This window comes from Montipora foliosa, chromosome 13, assembly GCF_036669935.1.
Source record: "Montipora foliosa isolate CH-2021 chromosome 13, ASM3666993v2, whole genome shotgun sequence".
Lineage (NCBI taxonomy): Eukaryota > Metazoa > Cnidaria > Anthozoa > Scleractinia > Acroporidae > Montipora > Montipora foliosa.
The window spans coordinates 11,675,593-11,696,336 of NC_090881.1; the positions used below are offsets into that span (position 1 = coordinate 11,675,593).

The window sequence follows — 20,744 nt, forward strand, 5'->3', positions numbered from 1 at the left end:
ATTGGTGCTTTGAAACAACATCAGCAAGAAAAAAAAATCAAATAAAAAATCGTAGACAGCGGTATTAGATAGTTTTTCATCCTCGTTCCAGACTATATCTCAGACGACCATATGCATCTTAAGAATTCTGGTGAACTTCTTTCTCTGCACATCCAGTATCGCTATCAATTTTGCGATTTTTATTAAGCATGGCTCAATACCCTTGTTTCCAGCACCTCCTTGTCTACCAAATGGCTTACCACATGTACACATTGCGTACCTATTTTTAAATCATTGCGAAGTGTAACATTTATCTTGCAACTTGTGTCGCTACGGTTTGCGGCACCAGACAATGAAAACGTTCCTTTAACCTCATGTGATCATCGAAACAGGTTGCAAGAAACGTTGCCTAGTGCAACACCCATCAAAAAACTTGTTTCGCCGTATGAGAAGATTTGTCGCAACAAAATTGCGGAACAAGCTGGAAGAGTGTAACAGCGCCTTAAGATTGGTAATACGCTATAATCCAAGGAATTAAGATAACCCTCTACGGTAATTAAAAGTAATACTGACGACAATACGACACTAAGGCGATAGCTAAAAGGTTTCGCCAAAAAAAAAAAAAATTTGCAAAGAAAAAAAAAACCCAAAATTGCATATCATGAGTACTTTTTTATCGTTTTGAACTTCGTTAGAAACCTTTGAATTCCTCTCCATCTTCCCCTGATTACCCTTGACGCAGTCAAGAGCGTAAACTCGTCTATTAACAACCCGGACGATTAATTTTACTCTTTGGTAGCAGCATAGGCTCCTCAGTTGTTATATTCTTATTGCTGGTAACTGAGCCTTTTCCCGATCGAAAAATACCAAAAATACTACCGTGTTGGTGACTTGTTTTGACACGACGACATTTTCGCTAAACCTCGTACTAAAACGACGACAGTATCACGTTTTTCTCGCCAAAATGTCGCTGGTTTGAGCGTGGTCACTGTTTTTCTATGAGAAAATCTCGTACTCGTAGTCGTTCGTGTCCTAGAATCTAAAGCTCTCTATAGTCTGATGCTACTCCGGTTTGAAGAAATTTGAATGTAGTTAATTAAAAAGTTCTAATTCAAAGACCCAACGTTCCGACACTCCTGTCTAGTGTCTTAATCAGGGGACATGCAATGTTACCGCAAGAGTCCTTTTATATGTCGCCAATTTGCCGAAAGGGGAGAGGATGTGCCTGTTGATGGTAATTAACATTACAGCATCAATCTATTTCTGAAATGGAATATACTTTTATTTCCTATAGGGCCCCGTTTTAATATTTTTGCGTACATTTAAATTTTGTTTCAAATTTTAGCTTTGAGTTTAAGAAGAAAAATATTAAATAATTATTTTATTCGGTTTTCCAAGGATATCGTTATTTATTGTATACTCAAAAAGAATAAGGCGTTTCTGATTGGTCAATGGAAACAGTGTTGGAGTAATTTTGTTTAGTATATGATAAATAATGTGTACTTGTAGACTAAGTGGGAGGCACCGTGACCGAGGGCCAAATATTTCTTGTCCGGCTCGGCCTAAATTCAGTCAATAAGCATTTTATCATATAAGGGCTATACGCTAGTCATGAGCACTCAGAGGATGAAATGTGTACAAAAATAATTATAACTTTGCACAGAAATTTATTAAATATGTTTGTATTTGCTTTTCTAGCTGTAAATAACTTGGAAGTTTAGAAGCGTCGAAATCCACTAAATCGCTCCGCACAGAGCAGTACGTGTTCCTGACGAAGCCATACGGCTTTTTTCGGCCCTCTTTGTCGTAATGCGTACGGCCCTCATACGGGGATTTTCTCAGTAGTTTTACAATAAAAGCGCGCACGGGGCCGCACAGGACATGATGATAAAAAAATCGTATGAACTTGCTCGTGCATTTTGTGATTTATGGCCACTCGTGATGTTTTGAAGTTCTCCCCCCTCCTCAAAAACCAACACTTTGATTTGATTTGCGTTAATTTGTTGATTTCAGTTTACAGTGTCCCCAATTTGTGCTCCAGCGCTGGAAGACTAGACACTTAAATAAAGTTCATTTCCTCAAATTGAACTTGCCTGCGGCTTGTGAAATTTTGAGAACTTTTAAAATACCACTCCTTCCATAAATCACGAAATGCGCTCGCATTCATAAGATTTCCTAATACTTATAAAGTGCAGGAAACTGTTATTACCCTGCTAGCGGACGTTCTCGTCTTTGCCACTGCCACTTTCTTCCCCCGAAAGAAAGAAAAACCCCTTGCACAGAACAATACTCTTCCTTGTTATGCATACGTCATCGTTTTGTATAGCTACAAAGTAACTCAAAAAAGGATCACTTTTAACTGATTGGCTAAATAATAACAAGCCTGTCAGTTACACTATGCATCCCGTACGCTCAAAAACTCAATAAAAATTTTCCACAGGGAAGTAAATAGCAGTAGTAAAGCCACTCGTAAAACGACAATAAAAAAACGAAAGTGGCGAGAAATCCTGCTGGCAGAGTAGTTGTCGTCCGCCTAAGACTGCCGTCTTTATAAGTTAAATCCTGCTCAACCATATCTGTGCTAATTATTTATCTATTTCTTTCTTTCTTTCTTTCTTTCTTTCTTTGTTTAGGGTTTGATTAATAGACAAGTCACGTTAAGACCTAGGATTAAATTGTAAGGGCGATTTTTTCAAAGAATGTCGGCCAGCACGGGGTACCCACATTTGGTTAGCAAATCGTACAGATCGTCCACAGTAATATGACACCGCTGACTTATACAAGCCAGGGCAGCCTCACAGGGATTCGGAATTCGTTTGTCAAGATAACGGATTTCTGTTGGGCTGAACCCTAGTTTCGCAGCAACATCTTTCCACTCCTCTCCACCTGCAACAGAAACGGACATTTTTTACTGTCCCAAGAACTTCTTCAACGCATGGGATCAGTCATTTCAGAATTCACTCAATTTTTGCCTAATATACAGGCTCGTTAAACGATAGATTAGCTGAAATTTGGGAAGGGAATAAAGGTAGCAAGGGAATCACGGGCCTTGTGGCTGCCAATGATATGATTCAGATAAATCCCTTGTGTCTTTCAGATGGTCAACAGACCAGAATGAACACCCACTAAAGGGAATGAACATTCTTCACATGCAAATGACCCCTGTGAATGTAGAAGTGCCTAAAATACAAGTACTGGAACAATGCTGAAGCGATTTTTCAGATGGCTTTCTGGGATCTTCAGATATAAAAGAAACAAAAACAGAAAAGTGGCAGATAATGGCTTTTGAGCGTCCTTCCTCCGGTATGATCAGATCAGCTCAGCTACGTGGCTTCCATATGCTCAGATTTGGACTGGTCTGCGCATATCCTGTGTTGAGGTAGTTAAAGGGGCTAGATCACGCAATTTTAGGCAATTTCAGCACTGATCGAACGGTCACAGAATTAAACTAAAATATCAAAATAACTGTTCAAAACTATGGAAGAAATCTAACAAAACACAGGGAAGTCAAGAAGGGACATAGATGGACAAAACTGAAGAAGATTGAAATGGATTGAATTTGGGTAAATTTGAACTACGTCGGCCCACCTTTTTTCAAATTTATATCAGTCTATATCAAAATGTCATTTACACAGCTGGAAAATCATTTTCAGTGGTTATGTGGCCGTGATTTTGCAAATGAAAGACTCTTGCTCTGCCAATTTGACGTTTAGAGCTCACAATTAACAAAATTAAACAAAATTACCTAAAATAGCATGACCTAACCCCTTTAATCTGTCCTGGGTTAGGCGAATACATTCTGTCAGTTGTCTGTCAGTCCAGGCCTTCACATCATCTGTCCATTCACGACCCTTGGATTGTCCTCTACTCTCTTCCTTTCTACTCTTCCCGTAAGATGTGTTTTGGGTGGACAGTCATGTCTCATTATAAGACCAAAGCAGGATGGTTTGAAACTTTTAGCAGTTGCCAGAAGTTCTTTTTGGGCAACTAATGAGCTGCGGCATCCTCATTTTAATCTTGTCTTTTCAAATGATTTTTATTTTGCCATGAAATGAACGTGCCGTGTACATCCAAGATAAAACAAATATTTTTTTTCTAAGTCTTCGTGTGAAACTACTCGAATGCAGGGACTTCATGCTAGTGAAGTCACCATCTTTAATCTTTAACCTTCAATCATTATTTGTACACGGTAGAAAATTCATCAGGTACAATAAATTCCAATAAAATGCCTAACATCCTAAACCTAAAATTCTAATCCTGATATTATATTAAGTGACAACCATATTCCACTTATAAACCTGATTTCCATGAATGCAGGCGTTTAAATTGATTTAATGAACCAGACTCTCTAATGTTACGGGGTAAGCTGTTCCAAAGAGTTGTGCCACTGTAACTAAAACTATTTTTCATGTACCGGTTGTTAGTTCTCGGAAAGGGAACAACAACTTTTTAACCGAGTCCCTCAGAGCATAATTTGATTCAGTTCGTGTTACAAATTTAGAAGTGAGATATTCGAGAACCAGACCGTTTAAAGACTTGAAAACCATTAGGGCTTTCTGAATTTGACTTTGAGATTGCAAGTTTTTCCAGCTGAGTTTGTGAAACAAGGAAGCGACATCAGCGTCATAGCCCGATGAAGTTATTACTCGTGCAGCACGGTTTTGTAGTTGTTGCAGCTTGTTAGACAGTGTTCTGCCACAATTACCCCAGACTAGGTTGCAGTAATCAAAGTGAGGTTGACCAAGGAAGTTGTACGTGCAGAGTAGGGTAGTTTGAGGCACAAATGGCTTAACTCGCTTTATGGCTCCAATTGCAGAAGCGATCTTTTTACGCAGTTTATCAATGTGGGAATGGCACGTTAGATTTTCATCGATATAAACTCCAAAAGATTTCACTGAGGAAACGTGTTCCACCGGAACGTTATCAATGGAGAGTTTGAGTGCACCAGATAATTTAACCTTTGCCTGGAGCCGATCAACATATATTCGGTTTTCGTAGCGTTCAAGGTAAATCTGTTAGGCACAAGCCATTTGCTTATCTTTTCCAGGTCTTGAGATAGACTAGACGGAATCAGATGCAAATCAGAACCAGCATAGGTAATATGGGTGTCATCAGCATGCGTTCTAAGTACGCTAAACGATAGACGGTTAAGCAGATCGTTAATATAAATTAGAAATAAAAGAGGGCCAAGGATCGTTCCCCGTGGCACACCACATTTAAGAGCGGAGAAGTCACAGAGACAACCGTTAACGAAGCACCGTTGTGTGAGATTCGTCAAATACGATATAAACCAATCAAGAGTTTTCCCTTGAATTCCGCACTGATTCATTTTTTTTATTAGTATCTCATGATCCACAGTGTTGACTGCCTTTTACTACAGCCCTTACGTAGCCGCAATCGATACTAAGCGCCTAACTGTCAGTTGCTTATAGAAGAGCAGTAACAGATGAGTGTAAAGACCAGAAACCAGATTGTTGTTAAGAGGTGATTTCTTCGCTGTTTAAGAAGTTGTATAACTGATCATGCACAATCCTCAAGAATACTTTGGCAACTATGGAAATGACTGCGATAGGTCTGTAGTTGTTTAAATCAGATGACTCGGCCTGTTTAAACAACGGAGTCATTCTAGCACCTTTCCAGTCGTCAGGACATATGCCAGACATTAAGGATTTATTAAACAGATCGCATAAAGGGCCTGAAATAATATCACCATACTCACGAATCATGAATTCCCACGACACCTGTCTTCAAATTAGAACGGCAAAAAGCAACTAGGAAAGGGGGCAATCAAATTCGTTTGGGAATAAGAACAGCAATGTGCTAGCTCATTTTCATTACGTTAGGTTCAACTTACTGCTTAAGTAAATTGTAAGCTCTCTCATCTGACAAACTGGGATATTGCGAATATCAAGGTTCCCTGGTAGCAAGGGACCTGCAACAAAATGAAACAAGCACAAAAGAGATTAATGAAAAAAACGAATGCGCAGGCTACAATTCTACATTGAAAAAAAGAACCATGTCGTAATCGGTGAGACGGTTGGTTAGGTAAATTCAAACAGAATAGAATTTTCCTTTCAGAATGTAATTTTTTGCATCTGTAGTTACCTTTCATTGACAGCATGAACCTTCACGAGGTATCTAGAACTTACGTGGTTCTGTTTACTGAGATACGGAAGATCATATGTATTGCTTCTGTCTGGCTCAACTCACTGAAGAGTCTCCTTTTGTACCCGAACTAACACTGCATGTTGACAGACTCACCAGTTGTCCCTGCAGGTGTAATTTCTCTCAGGTGCTTGACAACCCCAATCCTGTTTGAATCCTTTGCTCTTTTTGCCAGGCAACGAATCATTCTCTTTGTTTCCGGGTTTGGTTGCTGCAGACACATTTGATCCAAATGTAGACTTTCTTTCATCTGTAGTACAATTTCTTTTGGATGGCATGAATCCGACATAAGTGATTCAATAACATCGCCATGAAGCTGGGCGTGAGACACCTCTTCACTCCCTGAAGCAAAACAAGGACTATTATTGTTTGAATGAAATCGGCACTGACTAATCTCCAACTTAGGCTGATTCAACAAAGAAAATAAAACGGCGAACAACCTTGAAGGCGCCGATATGAGCAGCCAGGTAGCAAGTTATTTTCCAACAGAGGCAGTTGATTTCTAACGTTGCGAACACGACTTGGTGGCTAACAAGGAAATGTGTGTGATTTTACCTATAACTGACATCCTGACATCACTAAAAGAATTCCTCGAATTATATGATCCAAAATACCGAACTGGTAAATCAGCCACGAACTTACTTTCACCAGACAGAAACTGTCTTCCATTCATCTCATCTGTTGCTGTCTACAATTAAAAGGAAAAAATAATTAACTATTTACGGAAGTGGAGATATCCACCTCTGGCCATTAAGGAGAGTAGATGTTTTAGTATATACTAAAACAATGAGGCAATATAGCACAAAAAGATGCTTTTAACTCATTTGTTCCTGCAACGATTACAATATTTTTGGACGAAAATCCTGCGCGAGTTCCTAGGAGGTGAATGGCAGAGAGCTATTCGGAGTTTAGAGTATAGCTAGCCAATCAGAGCGCACCTTCAACGCTATACACTGTTTTAGTATATACCAACAATAGCTACCAAAGCTCTTGGCTAAATTATACATCTACTCGTGGTTTCTTTTCGCACCAGTGGTTTAGTTAGTTGAGCAATGCAGTACTGTGCAAGAGGACGCGAGTTCGAACACCGGCCGGTAGATTCAATCCTTCTAAATAGTACACTTTGCTGGAAAAAGGAACTTTAGTTAAGTGTATGGTCTTCTACCGTTGGAGCACTATTTGGGGACACTGTAATCTGAAATCAACAAATTAACGCAGATCAAGACAAGTGTTGGCTTTTGAGGAGAGAACAAACCGGAGTACCCGGAGAAAAACCTTTCGGAGTAGAGTAGAGAACCAACAAATTAAATCCACATATGACGTCGAGACTGGAAATCGAACCCGGGCCACATTGATGGGAGACAAGTGCTCTCGCCATTACGCCAGCCCTGCATCCTGAAAGCATTGAAAGTGGTTTGAGCCTCCTTAAGGCGATCGACTTAAAAGTTTGTATTGCAATCCTTATTACCTGTTTACTTGGACTTGTGAGCCAAGCTGAAAAATTCTTCACATGAACTTTGTTATCCCCTTCAGCAGCTGCTTTGGTGCATCTAATAAACTGATTGGTACTGCGTATATCAGATTCAGATAAGAAGTGAAGACAATCTTCTTGCTCACAATATTCCTTATGATGATTGCGGCAGTACTTGACTAGCTTTCCGGGGCAACATACCGGGCAAATAAACCCTGCTTGATATATCATGTTCTTCAACCAACAGAACTCGTTACGCATACATTCAAGCATCAAAGACAATTGTTTGTAAACAGCATGGGCACAGAACGCTTCAAATGGATCATGGTGGGGGCCAGAAGAAATAGTCAACTTTGACTGAATCCCTTCCACTAATGGTGGATTGACATTTCCTCTGTGAACAACTACTTCGATGAACGAGGAATGACACAAAAGGACAACGGAGCAGTCTTCGTCTTCAATAGTGTAAAATCTGGCGAAATTCTTGTACAACTGGGGGTTCAGTGAACTCCAAAATTCCTTTTGCCCCCACTGAAAAAAATTCAACACCAGCCGCGGAAACAAGCTCAAAGGAACTTGTCCGGGCTCAAATTTCAGGAAAAGAGAAGGGAGTTCCGCAGAGGCAATCAACTCGGTGATGTTCTGTGGTGGGTGCAACATTAACATGGACGGTACCAAGTACTGATTATTACATGAAGTATCTGAAGAAGGCCAAGAGCACAGCAAACTAAATTTCTCCATGACAGCAATAAGGCTTTCATAGGTTTCATGCCGTTCTATTAATGGGTCCCACACATGCTTCAAGAGCTTTTGTTCAAGGATGCCTGTTGTTTCGAGTTTGTGCCACAATTGTGTTATTTCAGCTTTTCCATGACCGTCAGAAACCTGAACAGTTATCACTTTCTTGAACACATCAATCAACCACTGAGGATCCAAGACAACCAATTTGTTTAATTCTGGAGTGTCATCAAAATGTATTAAAATTCTCTGATCATGTAAAAAGTCAAGCAATGTTACGAATTCTTGATTGTCGTGAATTTGGCAAACTTCAGCTGCGATCTGTTTTGCGTGCTCCAAATAAATCCATGTACGTCCTTCACACAGAGTGACTTGGAGCATTTTCTCAAACTTTAACCATTTGATTGGAATGTCCTCCTTCATCGATGGTAGCTCATTTGCAACAGCTAGAATGCTATGTCGCAAGCGCGCCACTCCTGAACACTCTGATTCCCCACCTGACTTAGTATTATCGACTACAAAGAAACCATCGCACAGGTGGTTCCTGTACGATTTCCCCTGCAAAGAACCATACACTTCACGGGCGAGCGCCAAACAGTCAGCCCCATCATAAGGTCGATCGGCATTGGTACAAACTAGGAAAACAGGGGGAAGTTTCTCAGGCAACAAATCTGATTCTTTCGTATCAACGCTATCTCGACTGGCGAGTGAGGCAACAGAAGTCATCCAGAAATCAAGATAGTCCAAATTAGTTTTAGTTTCAAAACTGTCTTGAATGGTCTTGTACATGCCCTGCTTTGTTACAGGCGGGGCCGTTTTATGAAGGCCTCGGCTGAGGTCATACACCATAAGGTACAAAGCTCTTGATGTAAGAAAGAGTGGGTGAGTTGTATAATAAACCGACTGTCCACCAAAATCCCACAAAACCGAGTAAATGTCTTCTTCATCTCTAACCTTGTCGACTTCCTGTAACAATTTCTTCATCAAAGTCTCTATCTCATCTGGTATTTTGGATGTGGTGACATGATTATTTCCTCTGTTTGTAGGATCAGTTTTTTGACTTGTTGTTAGGGTGTTATAAACATTACTGCCATCATCAAAATCTGAAACTCTTGAAGCTCTAGGAGATGCTGAAACATCCAACTGTTTGTCTAGAGGGAATTCATCGTGACCGGTTTTGATAAACTCGAGGGAAGATACCAAGGTACCTTCACTCCTTATATTTGCATTTGGTGTCACCATGTCTACAAGGGAGGAATCTTCAGACTGAACAGACTCAACAGAGCTTTCTTCAGGAATCAGCTCCCCTTCCCTTAATTTTTTTACAACCAATCGAGCTGTGTGTTGCTCATAGGAAGATGCATCTTTAGTGTTTGCTTCTTGATCCGGCTCACCAGTCTTCCAAATCTCAGTGGTGACTTTAAAGTACGATGGATCAACATCGATCCCAACTGTGCTAATCTCATCTGGATTAAACCGTATTCCCCTAAGTGACTTCTTAAGGCTGGTCTTTCCAGAGCGGTGCTGGCCGATCAACATGACTGGTATCCTTCTAACTCTTGTTTTTCCTTCATTCAGAGCCTTGTTGTAAGCTTCCAAAGCCAATGGGCCACGCAAATTGATCTCTTCAGGGAGCACTAAACGAAATGATTCAAAGTTAGGACAGGAGACAAAGCGTTTGACTGCATGCAAAGCTAGTTTTTTACTCTACCGGTTTAAGGAGAGAGGCATAACTTGGACATTACTGGACTGAAACACCGGCGAAAAAAGGTACATTCTAACTTGTAGCAAGTTTTAGGTATAAATGGTTCAAAACTTGCGCTGGCTACACAAATCAATTCAACTTAGGCATTATGGAAATTCTTAGAAATAACTGGAAATGGTGTATCAATGACATGCATAAAAGCCTCCAAATAATTGATTTTCTGCAACGTGTTTTTCTTTGCTGTCTAATAATTCTGAAACCGTCAAATCTTCGTCAGGAATAAGTGGCTTTCGAGTGCACAGCAACTGGACATCGAACTACTGAATCTAACACTGCCTTTGGGTCATTAAAGCCATGCTCGTGTGCTAAAATTGTTATTTGAGAAGCACTAGCGAATTAAGTTTGTTTGTACAAATCAAATTTTGTTTCTCTCATCTTTTAAACTGTATTTTTGAAAGAAATATACGAGGTAAAAATCATAAGTCTATCTTGCTTGGTAGTTAGTAGGTTGACTGCTAATGACTGATGAGCAATTTCATTCTGCTAGAACCATATGACATTGAAGCTTGTAACTTACAACTCTTTTCCTTGGAACAAAGCTGGGGATTTTAGGACACCAATTCTGTGCTCAAACATGGACAAAAATGAGATCGACTCTGCAGGTGCAGGAATATGCACGAGCTACGTTACATTCAAATAAGGAAATTTTTAAACCAAAAAAAAACCCCAGCTCTGAACCAAAGTTAAACGCCTCAAGGTTATGAGCTTCTGATTCTAAGCAATAACAAATGCACAAGCAGTCTTGCAAAAAAGAGCAATAAGTGTCAAAAACACCCAGTTGATCGTTTGGCTCAGTTAGTTGTGCATCGGACTTCCGCACAGAAGGCTGTGTGGTTAACTCTGGCTGGACCAAAACTCAGGGTCGTTAAACAACTAAGGGGGAATTTCTACCTAAGCAATTGGATAGAAGATATTGAGACATTGTCACGTGTCACCCAACGATACTGTTTTCCTTTTGTTTCTATTGAGGACGCAAATCGAGAAGCATTATTTTTTAATTGACGTACAGAATGCACACTTGGGTATGGAGCACATGGAAAAGCTGTTCGTGTTCAATTGTTAATTAAGTTTTCGTTTAAGGAATTAAGGAGCATCTAATGAGTTTGGTCCTTAAAAGAGGCTTGATTTTTCAGTTAATTTGCCAATCATCATCATGATCATATCATCATCTAGCGGCCCTAAGGGTCGGAGCACATTCAATTACTCTTTGCCACACCATGCGAGTGGTTGAGTGAGAATTAATATCTGCAAATGGTCAAACTTTGCTCCGACCACGTATCACGGTCATTCTCCAATAAAAAAAAAAGCACTCACATTAACTCACAAAATAAGAGCCATTTACATGTGAACCTATCTCCCATCTCACATAGCTTGTCCATCATAGGTTTTCACATTTCTTTGAGAGTAAAAGAAACAATGATGAAATGATCTATGAAATGGATCATATATGAACTGCGGATATGAAATCAGGTGAAGCTATGATCCTCGCAGTTATGAACGCAATTTTTGCAATTGCGTAGAGAAGCCTGAAAAATTCAGGACTTCAACGGGATTTGAACCCGTGACCTTACGATACCGGTGCGACGCTCTAACCAACTGAGCTATGAAGCCACTGATGCCTCCTGTTAATAATTTCATTAAAGACAATTATGGAATACATGTGTTATAATGCAATATCAGTTTTGTGGGTTATCATTCAGAAGTCTTTCTTGCTGGATAAGCCAAACAGCGTGACTCCCCAGCGTATACAGCCGGACAGTCACCCATCCAGGTATTAACCCCGTTCAACAGGACTTGACTTCCCTTTTGCAAGCCGTAATACCATCACATGTGATCGAGGTTATTTGTGTCAGAACAAGGTGTTGTGGAAACGCTGAATGATATGGCATCACGATCGATACCCGAGGTACATCCCGCGGGACTTACACGATTACAATGCTTCAGCATTTCTTCAAAAAGTAAAATTAGGGTAAGCCAGTGAGCTATACTTTTTGAATAAATATTTTGAAAATTAAATCTTTGTCTGTAGTAAATGGCTTCCGAGTTTCATTCCTTAAATTAGGTCTGACGTTTCACAAAGTTATTTGTTTGCCAACAAAACACCAACAATATCTGCAAATGGTCAGACTTTTGACCTCTTCAATGGCTTCAATAAACCATAGGATCCATCACATAGCCCTTGTGTGGGACATTAAAGGACCCACAACCCATTAGAAGAGAGCAGCGCAAGGAGTCCCTGGTGTTGTGGCATGTGCACCTGCAAATCCTACGGGTATATCATTCTCGTTCCCAGAGCTGCGATCCTCTTGGCAAACACAACAAAACAAAATATAACTTTTTGATCGGTTGCTTTATCTCAAGAGAAGCACTTCCGGAAGGCAGTTTTCTATTAAGCACTGGCCATTGAAGCAGATTCAACCAAGCCTTTGCCTGTTGGGTGCATCTGGCAAAATAATCCAAAATGCATGTGGGGCTTCTTTTTTATGGTGCAAACAGGGACAGTCTGAATTATGTTGATCTCTTTTTAGCTGACTAAACAGTTGCTCTGACGAAGGGCTAACACTCGAAACGTCAGCTTTCCAAATCATTTATGGTGGTAATTCGACCTTTATTAAAATATTTCATAAAACCAAATTTTCCTGTTAAACGTAACACTGCATGCAATCAATGTAACATGGAGACAATTTAGCATGTAACGGGGTCCCTCACATGCGTGAGTCCACGTGTTGACGCCTGTCGAAGAACAGGTTATTGGCTAAGCTCTTCTGACCCTACAATTTACCAGTTTAATAAATTATATACTAGCCCAAAACAGAAATGTGAAAGTTAACTAATAGGTACCCAATTTACTGTGGCCATAATAATCCTCTGAAAACTGAGAACCCAAAAGTTGTTTTTCAGTAGCTGTGTAGCAGCAGGACAATCCTCCAAGCTCTCCTCTGGATAAGAAACTATCCAGAAGGTGCAGGTTGTCAAAATCACTTGAGATTAATTTGAACTTGACAGGAATTTAACCATTTTTTGAATAGCCCCCCTCCCCCCTTTATCCCCATTTTTCATCAGGGGCTGTAGTCCCTTTTCATCAGGGGTTGCTCTCAACTGAAGCCTTTTGTATCAAATGTAGTTGTATAATTTTCTTATAACTAATGCAAACTGGACATGGAAGGAATTTAATGCGATATTGCACAATGCAAAGAAAATATATTTACAAATTTTATTATTGCAATAAGAGAATGTAACAAAAAAGTACGCGATAACCGGGTTAGCTGTTGGCTTAATCTTTTCTTCTTCACCACGGACAGTCTGTAAACACATGAATCGAGCTTAGTCAAAAATCCTACATATAACCAGCTGACCTTGCTCCTTTTTTTCGCGCGTCCCACACCTGGTGAAGGACGGGCTCTGCTGCACAGACCTCCTTCTTTTAGATCGGATAACCGACTCGTGCTGAACTTTCGAATGAACTACCGTCTTTACAAATTCCTGAAATGTCGTGACCGTAACGTAGCAAGTTCTACATATTCGCGATGGTAGTAAACCATCGTCGACAGAAATTTTCAAACCGGAAAACTCTTCTCAATCCCGTACTATTTGCCTTTTCACCAAATAAATCCAAAGGATGCTTGTTACTAATAATATATCTGTTGCAAGTGCGGCAAACAGAAAACAGAATCCCTTCTGCCATTCTCTGCCGATTTCTTCCGGTTAGCATTTTTATTGTGTTCCCATCTGACCGATCAGTGACGAGAACAATCTCGTACCCAGAGTCCTCGGGCTTCTTGGTCAGCGGGTGAGCGCCCGGAGAGACTCTGGGATAATCGACTTGAACTATATTTTTGATTGGCCGCTTGCGTAACAATGGCAGTCCGACAGGATGTCGGTAAGTAATTCGGAAGCCCCAGAAATTGGAGGGAAGTTCAAAATCTAAAACTAGTTTCAGTGCTGTTTGATTTTTTCAACCTCAGAAATATGTAAATCACAAAAATAAAAAACCACGAGGTTTGAATTATGTCTTATACCGTACGGGAATTTTCCCACGCTGCTAAAAAGTGATTACTGTTGCTGTTGCAAAAGTACCGTGGGAAAACATTATATCAGTCTCTTTGAGGAGAAATCCGTGGAATAAGGTCTTGTCGAAGCTATTCAGAATTACGGAAACATCAAATTGTAGTAGAAGAGGACATTTGTGTCGTTTCCACAAAAATTTGTCGATCGTGTTGCTTGCACGATGGCATTTTGAACGATGGAATGTACGCTGAGACACTAAAAATACACTTACCGAAAGCGTCAGAGGTTTCATCTTCACTTGCTCTTACAGCAAACCAATGATCATTTCTCTAGTTTCTTTTGTGTGTAAAAAATTCTTGTTTCTCGAACACTTTCAACCCGCCATTTCTACTGTTTACGGTTTTTCTCTTTTCTGTTCCGGTTAAACTGAAGTATACGTAATAAGACCGGAACCCACGTTTTCTGGGAAAATGGAGTCGATTATCCCAGAGTCTCTCCGGGCGCTCACTCGCTGACCAAGAAGCCCGAGGACTCTGGGTACGAGATTGTGACGAGAACGGATTGGAACCTGCCAGAGCTCTCGATCCGAGGCGCTGGACAAGAGGATCGCAGCTCTGGGAACGAGAATGCGGGTAATTTTGATAAGATTGCAACGGAAGACATTTGCGCAGTAGTCGTGAAGAGACCCTTTCTAACTGTTGTAATGATGTTTGAGTCTCTAATGGAATAAAGCACTTCCTTGAATGACTCACACTATTATATTTATTATTTATCATCCATGTATGTTGTTCTCCAATAAAAACACTCACATTATCATTAACACATAAAATAAGAGCCATTCACATGTATACCTACCTTCGATGTCACTGAACTTGTCCCTGAAATGTTTTGAAATTTCTTTGGAAGTAAGACAGCAGTCTTAAGCGAACCTTCAAATTACTTTTTTGCCAACAATAAGTGAATAGAATGTATCAACTCACCATGTGTCTCTTTTAGGGTGTCTTTACTGCTGCCTTTATCAGTTTTAATCCTCTTCAGGATGTCTGAATCAAATCAAATCAATGGGTCGATTATTCATGACAATCAATTGAATAAAAGAGCAAATTCAAATAAAGGTTAAAATAACATATACACTGAAAAGGTCTGACAGGAAAGGTTTCTAATCTCTTCCCGGAGAACTCATTTGTCTCTTAACAGAACTGGATGAACTCGACTAGACATGAGATAAGTTCATAGAAAGACAGTTCACATAGCTTCAACATTTACTGCTTTTACTATACAAATAGAATTTTGACGAGATTTCCACACAAGACTCTTCTTCATAATGTACATGCTCATGTGGCAAGAGAGGAAGGGTTACGTTTTTTTTACAAACGTTGGCAGTGTAGCACTTATATTTTAACAGAAATTATCAACTATTTGAGGGTAATGTGAAGTGCTAGTTTTCTACACATGTAAACCATGTGAGCGTTAGCCCTACTATTTATAGAATTGGGTCCTCACAAGGACAGAGAAAACTCTGAGCAGGGTTGAAATTGAACCCACGACCTTCGGGTTAGATCACCGCTGCTCTACCGACTGAGCTACAAGGTTAGACGGGAGCAGGTCGTGAGAATTGAAGATGTCAATTCCCACCCTGGTCAGAGATTTTCTCTGTCCTTGTGTGGACCCAATTCCATAAGTAGGGCTAACGCTCACATGGTTTACATGGGTAGAAAACTAGCGCTTCACGTTACCCTCCAATAGTTAATTCTGTTGAAATATAAATGCTACACGGCCAACGTTTGTAAATAACGTAACCCTTCCTTGTACTTGTACATATCAATTGCCATGAAATTGACATCTTCAATTCCTACGATCTGCTCCCGTCTGACCTTGCAGCTCAGTCGGTAGAGCAGCGGTGATCTAACCCGAAGGTCGTGTGTTTAATTTCTCTGTCCTTGTGGTTTACATGGGTTCAATTTCTCTGTCCTTGTGGTTTACATGAGTAGAATACTAGCACTTCACATTACCCTGCAGTAGTTAATTCTGCTGTGACAAGAGACTGACTTTGAACTGTTCCACCTTTTGTTTGAAATGTTGTTTTCTTTTGTGTCAGTGGACTATTATGTGAGAGAAAACTACCGACATCAGAGGTTTTTAGGAATATACATCCCGAGGATCACAGGCGCAAGGGATGTTGTGATTTTGGTATGTTGTGATGTTATAAACACATCAGAATGTAGTAACGTGATTAATTAATAATCATACTGCTAAGCACTGTACAACTCAGTCTGCCAGTTGAGGAGACAAATCACATAGACGACAATTTTTGAAAATTAAAATTGATTCAATCATTTAATCAACCCAAATGAGAAAAAAAAACAAAAAAAAGGAGAAATAATTGACGTCATCACCCAGCAGACAGGTTAAAGGTATTCGAGCAAGATGGCCACATTTTCCTTCGCTCGGTGATTAGTGATATTGTTTTGAACTAAAGAGACCTAAAAATGCCCACTAGAAAGGGAAAGAAAGTAGAAGAGGATTTTGAAGTGTATGGGAGGAGTAGTTCTGTATTTCTCACGTGTGTAACTTTTTTTTCACCCTACTTCTTCTTTATTGTTAAGCCTTTAATTTTTTTTCATTTGATGGCAATTATCAACTTTTCACTACTGTACTAGTAATTTACATGTAGTTAACTGGGGCACAATGTTAGTTAACCTAGGGGTGCCCCTTTACTCTTCGAGTAATTTGTCAAATATTAATCTTAATTTATGAATTGAAATTTATCTGGGCCCGGTTGTTCGAAGGCCGATTAGCTTAATCCAGGATTAGCGTAAACTTTTGTTTCAAGTTTTAACTTTTTGGTGAAAGTTTCTTTTGCTTATTTTTGTTTTTCAAGATTGACTTCATCTAATTTAAAGGTTTGCCGAATATCAGTGTTGAACAGCACTTGGGAGTAGAGAAATAAACTCCTTGGTTAATTTATAATCTGGGATTAGCGTTAATCGGCTTTTGAACAACCGGGCCCTGAAGGGGAGAAATAAAATACACAAAATACTCAACACCACCCAAGATTTTGTCTTTAACTTCTTATAACCAAAAAATGATCCTGGTGACCCCTATTTTGTATTGCCTTAAAGTAACCGCCAAGGTAAATAGGAACGCTCCGCAAAGTGAAAAAATTCTCTGGAGTGGATTTAGAGCTACCTTCATGAGTGGAAAAATTAAGGTGGCTCTGAATCTGCTCCCAATAATTTTCTTAACCACGTAGAGAATTTTACCCTAGCCTGTTCATTACTTCTCAGCAATATAAGATGGACGTCATCAGGTGCGCTTTCCTTTAAAAAACTACATGAACTATATGCAGAATCTCCATCGTCTCGTCTCACTAACCCTATTAATGATTTTCAGAGGATAAAATAGCACTGATTTTTATGAAGTTACATGTATGTTCTCTTTCATCTTATTCAATTTTTCATCTTAATTTAGGTTTTGGAATTCTGAACGCTACTAGTCAGTCCATCCTCCATAGCACATACCATGATACACTAGTGACATTTCTAGTTCTTCTGCTATTGTTACTATGAATAACAATGTGTGGTGCTTGTTTTATTCAGTTAAGTAACACACCTTTCACTTCTCCAACTTCTGACCTCAGCATTTCTGGATTAAAACACAAAACGAGATACACGTAGTGAGGCAATAATGCGATAGGCATTGGCCCTTTACTGGTTTGTTTCACCTTAACACCTCAACCTTTTCCTTTTGTACTCCCTAAAGGGTCCTAAGTTAGTTTGACGAAACTTGTTGGAGAATAAACAAGTTTTACAGATCCAGTTCGCAGAGTGCTGCTCACTAGTTTAGTTTTTTTAAATTATGTGACATTTAATTGACAGGGATTTCTTTATGCGGACAGTGTTACACATCCAGTTATAGGATTCCTCAGTCACATTGCATAATATAAACGATGTAACCAGCATCCAAAAGCACAAATCTATACTTTAAAGCGCGATTTTGTTTACATTGCCGTCATGTTCACTGTATTCATCACACCAATTTCCTACCCCTCATTAAACTTTGCCGAGTAAAGACATGCGAGACTTTCCTGGCTGGTGTTATAGCTTTGTCGTGTTTCCTTTGTCCCAAAATTATGAAATGAGACTCCAGCAATTTTAACAAAACTGACACTTCATCTGAATGAAAAATGAAACAATAGACCAAATCAGTTAACTCAATGTTGTACCCAATTCAACCCTTTGAGAATAACAAGTTTTGTTCCAGGTATTTCCATGACATTTATATCTGAATGCTATATTATAATGCACATTCAATACACAAAGAATCTTAACCCCATGACATTTGAACAACACTGAGTTAACCGATTTGGTCTGTTATTCTGGTCCAAGGGATGCCAGTGCAACAACACCTGAGTCACTGATTTCATTGCCAGACAAATACAAATCTGTCAGCGTTGAACTGATTTCCACTGCTTTAGCAAGTGCAGCAACACCCAAGTCACCGATTCGATTATCAGCCAAATTCAACCCAGTCAGCGTTGAATTGATTTCCACTGCTTCAGCCAGTACAGCAGCACCCGAGTCACCAATTCCATTGCCAGACAAACCCAAGATTGTCAGCATTGAATTGATTTCCACTGCTTTAGCCAGTGCAGCAGCACCTGTGTCGCCGATTCGATTGCCAGACAAATACAACTCTGTCAGCGTTGAACTGATTTCCAGTGCTTTAGCCAGTGCAGCAACACCCAAGTCACCGATTCGATTGTCAGACAAATTCAACCCTGTCAGCGTTGAATTGATTTCCACTGCTTTAGCCAGTGCAGCAGCACCCGAGTCACCAATTCCATTGCCAGACAAACCCAAGGTTGTCAGCGTTGAATTGATTTCCACTGCTTTAGCCAGTGCAGCAGCACCTGTGTCACCAATTCCATTGCCAGACAAATACAACTCTGTCAGCGTTGAATTGATTTCCACTGCTTTAGCCAGTGCAGCAGCACCTGTGTCACCGATTCCATTGCCAGACAAATACAACTTTGTCAGCGTTGAGTTTGTTGCCATTGCGTGAGCCAGTATAGCAGCGCCACTGTCACCCATCTGCTGTCGACACGAAATACACTGAATTTCAAGAAGCGAACCAAGAGAACGCGCCAATTCTTTTCCAAAGGTACCCTGTTCGTTTTCACTTTCCTTAATACAATTCAATGCAGTCCATAGATAGTTACTACTTTCTTTCTCATTTGGTTGGTTAATTTGACTTGCTATACTTGCCACAAGTGCCATGGCTTTTGCCTCACACCGTTGAGCCAAGATACCACAGGTAAACAGGAGCACCTGTTGAAACTCCTTAAAATATCTTGTGTCAGCAAGTAAGCCATCAGGACTAATTTCCTCATTGGTAAGCCGGCAACTGAGATAAAGTGCAGCAAAAAACTCCTGAAAGCTCTTGTGTAGAAACCCATAGCAGCGGCTCGGTCTTCGTTTGCTGCGTCCAGCCTGAACCGACAGAAGTCCCAAGTCACGTATTAAGCTGCCAGTACCATTTTGGAATGCACTGTCGTTGAAATACATTTCATCGTTGAGTAAGCCATTCAACGCTATACAACCAAGATGCTCTAATTCAGTGTGGTATAATTGTGTTAGGTCTTCGTCCGTTTCTGGTAATTCTTTCTTTTTCGTATACCTTCTCAGCACACACTGCACTATTTCGGCGTAAAGCAGAGTTTTACCTTTTGGCAAATCTCCTTGAACGTCTTCGCAAAGGAGGCACAGAAATGCTGCATTCAATGGATTTGCAGTTACTTCCCTAAGGCTTGCGTCTGAGCGCAGCCTTTCCAAGAGCTTTTCAGCCAGATGCTCCTTGGTTTTGAAATATCTCGAAATAAAATCTTCTGCATCGTATTTGGTAAATCCTTTGACCTCTAACAGGGTGTCGCAGCATTCGCGTACTTTGATTCCAGCTTTGTGGCGTGCTGTAACTATTAAGTAACATTTTGAAAGCATTCTTCCTCGAATAATCTCTTCATACACGGGTAACTTATGGGTGGGCAACTCATCCAACCCGTCAAGTATCAGCAAAACCTTTGACTGATGGTCCCGAATGAAGGTAAAGAACTTCCATCTTTTTTCTTTCTTCATGTCTTTCGGTAAAAGCTGGTCATCAATAGCCTCCCATAAGCCAGAGGTAATGTCTTTACATTTCAACAACAGCAACACTTGGACATCAGGAAAGGAATCTTCAGCTTTACAGTTCTTGGCCCAGTCGTAAGCAACCTTGTTACAATAGGTTGTCTTTCCTATACCTGGCTCTCCTTCAATCAAAACTCTTTTGGGTTGTGGACATTCCTTATTTGGTTTAAAGATTTCCAACATGTTCACAATGGAGTCAGTCTTTACCCCTCGTTCTTTTTTCCTGCTGACCATTTTAAGCCTGGTAAAAATGTTGTCAAGATGGAATCGAAACTCTTCGCACCACGGGAATGGCTCAAGCCATCCCTCACGGCGTTTGTACAGTTGTCGAATATCGTCGATAAAGTCAGCCGCTGGCCCATAAGCATCTGAAAGAGAGAAAGTCATTACTCGAACCTGGAAACTTTGCCAGAAGATCATAAGTTACAAACAC

General features: G+C 40.1%; 1 protein-coding gene and 1 pseudogene across 1 annotated transcript in view; both read right to left on the reverse strand.

Moving 5' to 3' along the window:
• Positions 1-213: 213 nt before the first annotated feature.
• Positions 214-20,744, reverse strand: part of LOC137983996 (uncharacterized) — a 133,969-nt pseudogene continuing 113,438 nt past the window's right edge.
• The window catches only part of LOC137983405 (NLR family CARD domain-containing protein 3-like), a 20,447-nt gene continuing 17,296 nt past the window's right edge, over positions 17,594-20,744 (reverse strand). Inside the window, exon 5 of the mRNA XM_068830611.1 lies at positions 17,594-20,679. Within this exon, the coding sequence (XP_068686712.1) occupies positions 18,500-20,679 (2,180 nt within the window). The 3' untranslated portion in view covers positions 17,594-18,499. The remainder of the gene's footprint in view (positions 20,680-20,744) is intronic.